This window comes from Gymnoscopelus microlampas (genome assembly GCF_963454915.1).
Source record: "Gymnoscopelus microlampas genome assembly, chromosome: 2".
NCBI classification, from domain to species: domain Eukaryota; kingdom Metazoa; phylum Chordata; class Actinopteri; order Myctophiformes; family Myctophidae; genus Gymnoscopelus; species Gymnoscopelus microlampas.
In genome coordinates, this window is record NC_139939.1 from 39,657,741 (window position 1) to 39,664,211 (window position 6,471).

At 39.8% G+C, this 6,471-nt stretch overlaps 1 protein-coding gene across 1 annotated transcript; it reads right to left on the reverse strand.

Annotated features, from left to right (window-relative positions):
- Positions 1-2,651: 2,651 nt before the first annotated feature.
- Positions 2,652-6,073, reverse strand: lsm6 (LSM6 homolog, U6 small nuclear RNA and mRNA degradation associated). Its single transcript, XM_084074643.1, has 4 exons — positions 5,980-6,073; positions 5,147-5,252; positions 4,544-4,657; positions 2,652-2,856 (listed from the first exon to the last, which is right to left on the reverse strand). The coding sequence occupies exons 2-4, from the start codon at positions 5,238-5,240 to the stop codon at positions 2,822-2,824; spliced, it is 243 nt and encodes an 80-aa protein (XP_083930769.1). The 5' UTR covers positions 5,241-5,252; positions 5,980-6,073; the 3' UTR covers positions 2,652-2,821.
- Positions 6,074-6,471: the final 398 nt, after the last annotated feature.

Here is a 6,471-nt window from a genome sequence, read left to right on the forward strand (position 1 = left end):
GTATGAAATAAACTAATAGAGACACAGAGATGGGGGTGGGGGTGTTTTTTTTTGCTATGCACGTATTTCAGAGCTCCAAAGGAAAAATGTGGTGCTGGTGAAAGGGGCTGTGATGTTGAAATCAATACTGGTGTATCGACGCGGGCACACAGCACACACACACACACACGCACACGCACACGCACACGTACACTGAGGGAGTGAGAGGCGCTGCATCAGAGCCCAGTAGGCAGTGCGTTTGTCAAAAAAAAAAAAAAAAAGAAGAAGCCCATGGTACAATAGCACGGGGTCTGCCACTGGGTCATTACTGTGAACGGTATTAATTGGGTTCCCTGTGAGGCCACACAGCCAGCGGCTCAGTTATTATTCCACTAGGTAAATATTTGCCTGTGCTAACCTCGCTAGCTGCCATAATGATTCTTTGTGTGTGGCACTGCATGTGTACAGTGTGTGTGCCAGTGTGTAGTATGTACTGTATGTATATGTGTGTGTGTTCCCGCGTGCGTGCCATTTGTGTGCCTATCAGTCTGCGTGTCAGAGAGTGTGTTTGTTGTAGCTCAAACCACCGCCCGTCCCTTACACACCCCCACCCCCATCCTCCCCCTCCAGCTGCGGCTGGGTGGAGTTTGATCAATAACGCGTCCTTCATCTTCAAGTCAGGCCTGACCTTGGCAGCCTTTTGTCTCCTACCAGGGGCCAGAGTGCGCATGTACAAGTTAAAACAACATGTACAAAACAAGGCTCTAAAAAATCCACCCATGGATAGAATGAAAAGGAAGAAAACCTCTATGCTACAGCATGCTCATTAAGAGTCTAATGAATCGTATATTTATTGTTTTCTTATTTCAGCATAATGAGGTGATGTCACTTTTGAACTCATTTGCTAAATCACCACAATTCTATTTCCCAGCTCTCTGCATACTAGCCTCCCTGTGTTCGTTTTCAGAAGAGGGTCAAACATTGGTGGCAGGGGAGGAGGAGGAGCCATTTCAATGTTTTTTCTTTTTAATATACAGAAAGCATCCAGGCACTTACATCTGACAAATTGTGTCTGTGTGTATTCGTGTTATGGAACATGCAAGGATAACAATGCTATAACACAGGGCCAATGAGAGTGGATGTATGTGACAGATCTGTTTACATGTTAATCCAGTCTGACATAGCCTGCAGGTGGCACCATTTACAGACACCATTTTCCCTCCAATTTGACTGAGTGACATATAATTGAGGAAATGCTGTAAAGCAATGTATGTGCGCAGTAAACCCACCTCAATCCCATCAGCCAATAATGGGTTGAGATGTTTAATTGGATCGTAAATGATGAAGTTTCCTGTCCAGGTGGAGTTTTTTTACTCTGTCCATAACACTCAAGGAAAACAAGTAATAAGTTACATTTTGAAAGCATGTCTGCTTTGTTGTATGCCTATATGCTTTATGATCCTTTATGTTATTGGGTGCTGGCAAAGCTCAAATGGCAAATGCATTACTGGATTGAGGTAGACACTCCATCAGTGTTATACTATAGCCTTAGTCATCATATGGGGGCCTGGAATATTATCAGGTTGCATTAGTCATGTTCACTGTGTAACTTTGCGTCAGAGATTGAAAGGGAATGAAAGTGACCTTCAATAACAAATTAATTCATTTCCTTTTCAGGTCTGGTATTAGCGAAACTTTCTGCAGTATTAATGTAACATCTGATAACATACAGGCCAAATAATACAAGAGTAGAACTTTATGTTGTTGCAACTTTTACTTACAAAGGTGATGTTTTGCAAAGCTTGTGTGAAACTTCTATTCCACGACTAAAATATATTCTTCACAACGAGAAGTTTCCTTCAAATGTTGATCAGATTATGATGCATGTACAGCGTATGTTACTATTTCAAAGCTCACCTCAATTTACTTTTTTATGTGGCCCTGTTTAAAGTTGGGTTTTCTTGTGATAAATCCATTGTTAGCTTAGTGATTGCCTTATTATGTTCAAGTCCTTAGTAAACCCAAAAAGTCACCCTCTAATGTAGATGTCTGCCTTTAGTACATGAGCACTTTGGGTAGTGGATTTTTCCAAACCATCTTTCAATTGAGGTCAAAGAAGAAATCAGTAAATTACAGGCTAGTTTATTCATCGCAAACATTGCCCTATCAACAAGTGTCACTCGACAAAAGTGATACACCATATTTGTCAAGGACACTTGTCAAAAGGGTTGTGCATCTAAATTTGCCTCATGATTTACTGATCCAGTTTAAGTGTTTTAGATTCAGATTGTTGCACATGGAGAAAGCTTCAACTGTATGTAAATTATTCATGAACTGAATCCAGCGATGGAAAGAATTGTGAATTAAAATTACTCACAGGTCCCAGCATTGAACGATAGATTAACCTTCAACACAGTCCATGTGGCTAAAATGATCGTGGTTATGAATTATATGTATAACATAATTAAGACCTAAATGAACATCTAGTTCGGGGGGGGGGTATATTTTGTTTAACCAGGCAGGTCAAGTACTTATGATGGTCAGGCAAAATGCCTAACTTTATACTGTCATAATACATTATCCCTCTGATTCAACAAAACAAAAAACAGATGTGAGTACAGCTCATACCGTATGCTTAATTATTCCAAGCTTTTAAATAACTCAAAACAGACTTTCAAAAACAACCAAGAATTTATTAAATGATTCCACTTTCACAAAACCAAACACTCTTCAGGGCAGAGGCATTAAAACAAACGAAAAACAAACTCTTGGGACCAGTTATCCATCGACACATCAATGACGGAGAAACAAAAAAAGAAAATAAAACAGAACAGTCTCATCGTTACACTTTCCTCTTCTGGGTGCTGATATACAGAACTGGGGAGAAAAAGGAAAAAAAAAAGAAGTAGAATCAATGAATACTTAATTTAATGACCCATTCCAAATCTCTATATCTCCCTTCATTTATTTAATGGAACTTAACTTGAGTGCTTCTGAATTGTTTTGTGCAATTTAATTCAACTTCATTGTAATTTTACAAGGCACATTAAAATGGCCATATTGCTGTCAATACATGTCATTGTTTATTCACAGCTTCAATATATAGTACATGGACCACTTTCCCTTATTTTTACATATTGTACAGTATTTGACATTTTCTACGCAGTCATTAATATAATCGCACCGCCATTTTCGTACGCTGTGTTTTAAGTGTACCGCAAGTCGTAGTTAACAGGATAACATGCCGGACTGCTGATATGGTCCTTTAAGAATAAAAAGTAATAAAACAAAATGAAAAACACCACGGTCCACACCTTTATGATTCGCATGGGCACATACTGGGATTTAAGGCAATTTCTCTATTTGCCTTCAAGTTGATATTCTCTTTACAGTTAACTGCATGGTGCACTGTGCAGAGTGTTCTGGAGAGCTTTGGGTAGAACAGTGTTGAATTTGCACTATGTAATGCAGGACTGTGTGAACTACATCTTTTAAAACAATTTGCTGTAGCATTTATAAACAGGAAAAAAGTTCATGTGGAACAAAAAACCTAAAACTACTCTAAAGTAAGGTGATGAGCACTTTAGCACCAATAACATTATCAATTGAACTCTTTTACTCATGAAGTGTATCCACATAGGCGCTTGAAGCTGCAATCCGGTTTTGATTGATTGATTGAAATTTTTATTAGGCAAAAGAATGTAAAACAACACAGTTACATTTATAATGCTTTTGTCTAAAAGGTCCGGCCAAAAAAGTCCTTGCTGGCTTGTTTCCGTTGGGGTCCTAATTTTAATTAATAAAACAACCAATCTGTATGGTAATACAATATATAACTAGGTAGGCAACCTTTATTATCAAAAGAGACATTTTTGGCCCAAAAGATTATTAAAAATCGGTCTGGAGCCTTTTCTGCTGTTTCAATATAACTTTTTTTTATTGTTTGCTAATTTCTCAAAGCAGATCAAGCATACCAGGAAGCCAGCAACGTTGGTGGTGAAAGCAAACAACCAAGCATTAATAAATTATTTATTTTCCTTCAATTATTAGTTATTTTTATCTGGTGTATGGGCGACAGTTTTTTCTTTACAATAGGAGAATGTAATAATCAATTATGATTAAAATCAGATAAAAAAAACTAAAGAAAACCTCTTATTCCTTTGCATACTTCTTTTCCCACGCTGGGAACCACGGGGAGAGGGCCTAAGAGCCACATGCGGCTCCAGAGCAGCGGGTTGCCTACCCCTGAACTAGCACATCTGCAGTGGCTTTAGGTGGCCTTCCCCAGACCCATAGAGAGAGAGGGAGTTCTGACCGGCGCCGGTCACGTGACCGGCGCAGTTTCTGCCCCCTCATTGGCGCAACTCTCTAATACAAGGCTCTGGCCTTCCCTACTCCTCCGTTGGTACATGTTGACCTTGGTGTTGGGTAGAACACCTACTGGTTGACATTACTACTGCCTGAAGCCAGGAATGGATTAAGACTCTTTAGGCCCGGCCTGAAACTCATATTGGATAGGCTATGAAAGTCACGCTTTGTAGCTTTGAGTTTAGGGAGGACTTACCATTGTTTCCTCTTAGAAAAGCATCTCCATACTTGTTCTTGAGTTGGCCATTGACATACTCCTCTGTCTGCTCAATTGCAATGTTCATGTAGCCATCCAGGCAGGCTAGGACACCTATAGACACACAGACTTAAATTCAATACTAGAGAGGATTCTACCTGTAAAGTGTACCGATTAATAATCATCAGGCGGAATGTGCCGTTTCATGCGCTCAACAGTTTAAATGTAATCTCAGAATGGAGGTATCTCCAAATATGAGTATAACACAGACACAACTCCACATATACCACCACCAGCGAACACAGTAAATGTGTACTACTTATACCTGATGTGAACCATATGACTGTACAGTGGAATAACTAACAGCTGTCAGAAGTAACTAGAGACAGTTGTTCATTAAGAAACCAAAATCCAAGTCGTTGGCTATTCAAAAATAGCAGATATACAAGTTCACAGCGCGGCACTTGGGCTGCGAGCTTGTGGATCTGCAATTTTTGAACATTTTTGAAAAATCAATCAGTGTGAAAACTACTGATTCGAAAGGCTTTTGTAGAATTGACCTCAGGTCTTAATAGGTTCAACAGCTGCCTGTTTTAACGTTACCTCTGTAATCTACACCAGAGTTCAGCTTGACCACCACCGGTCTCCCGATGATCTGCTTCAAGAAGTCACTGGGGGTCTGCTTTCTGAGGCTCATTTTGACTGCAACCTGGGGGAGGGGGGGGGGTCCAACAAGACAATCAGTAATGCAGAGTGCAGACGGTAACAGGATAGGTGGGCACCAAGCAAGAGTGGGCTGGGCACCTAGGTGTTAAATTGGCTATTTTTGTCCTAAATGTTAAAAAAAATGTATATATTAGAAAAATGGTCTTATGTAATTAAGTAAACTATACATGATTAGAACGTGATTAAACATTCAACAATGAAGGTCTAATATTTCTATAATTGCTACAAAACCTTTATATCTAGTCATTGGGGCATAAACAAGAAGTAGAAGGATAACATTAAGTCTGATAATATACCGTGCATGTTCACATCATGTCAAACAGACAACAACTAGCAGGTTAGCGGCTAGCTCAGCTGAAAACGTGAATGCATCAGTTATATGAAGTGCTAATTGTGGTTCCAACTGGTTAATCAGCCGCACACTAAGTATTCACTTATATCTTACATTGAGAAACATCAGGGGGGAAACAACGTGTTTCTGACCCGCTGCTCATTCACATAGTTCAGTATGATGCTACTAGTTAGCCTTTTAGCTGCGTGCAAACTGCCTTTACTGTTAGATATGGTGATGTGAACGCTTTGTTGTTGTTCTGCGGACCCGCGTTACATCGAATGGCACTGTAGCAGTTTAGAGTTACTACGCAGTACGTCTAAATGTTTCATATCAGTTATATGATAGTTAGTATGTCAGATAGTATCAAACAACCCACCTGGACGTTCACCGGACGATCGGTATGAATGTAATGTATCCGCTATTTTGCTTGGGCTGGAAGAAAATATCCAATCAGATTCCTTATACTAGCCTCTATGTACGGATGCTGATAGCGGACAAAACATCCGCATATCGCATCGCACGTGACTATATTACAGAAGCTGTGTGTGTGTGTGTGTGTGTGTGTGTCTGTCTGTCTGTCTGTCTGTCTGTCTGTCTGTCTGTCTGTCTGTCTGTCTGTCTGTCTGTGTGTGTGTGTGTGTGTGTGTGTGTGTGTGTGTGTGTGTGTGTGTGTGTGTGTGTGTGTGTGTGTGTGTGTGTGTGTGTGTGTGTGTGTGTGTGTGTGTGTGTTTACTCAAGTACTGTACTTAAGTACAATTTTGAGGTATTTATACTTTACTGAAGTATTTCCAATTTTCAGTACTTTTACTTCTATTCCACTACATCTCAAATATTATACTTTTACTCCACTACAATTATTTGACAACTT

Excerpts from the sequence above, each read along its gene's own strand:
- lsm6 (XM_084074643.1), bottom strand. The coding sequence starts at position 5,240 with ATGAGCCTCAGAAAGCAGACCCCCAGTGACTTCTTGAAGCAGATCATC. Across the intron at positions 4,658-5,146 it reads CTCTGGTGTAGATTACAGAG|GTGTCCTAGCCTGCCTGGAT; the intron begins GTAACGTTAAAA and ends GTGTGTCTATAG. Across the intron at positions 2,857-4,543 it reads TTTTCTAAGAGGAAACAATG|TTCTGTATATCAGCACCCAG; the intron begins GTAAGTCCTCCC and ends TTTTCTCCCCAG.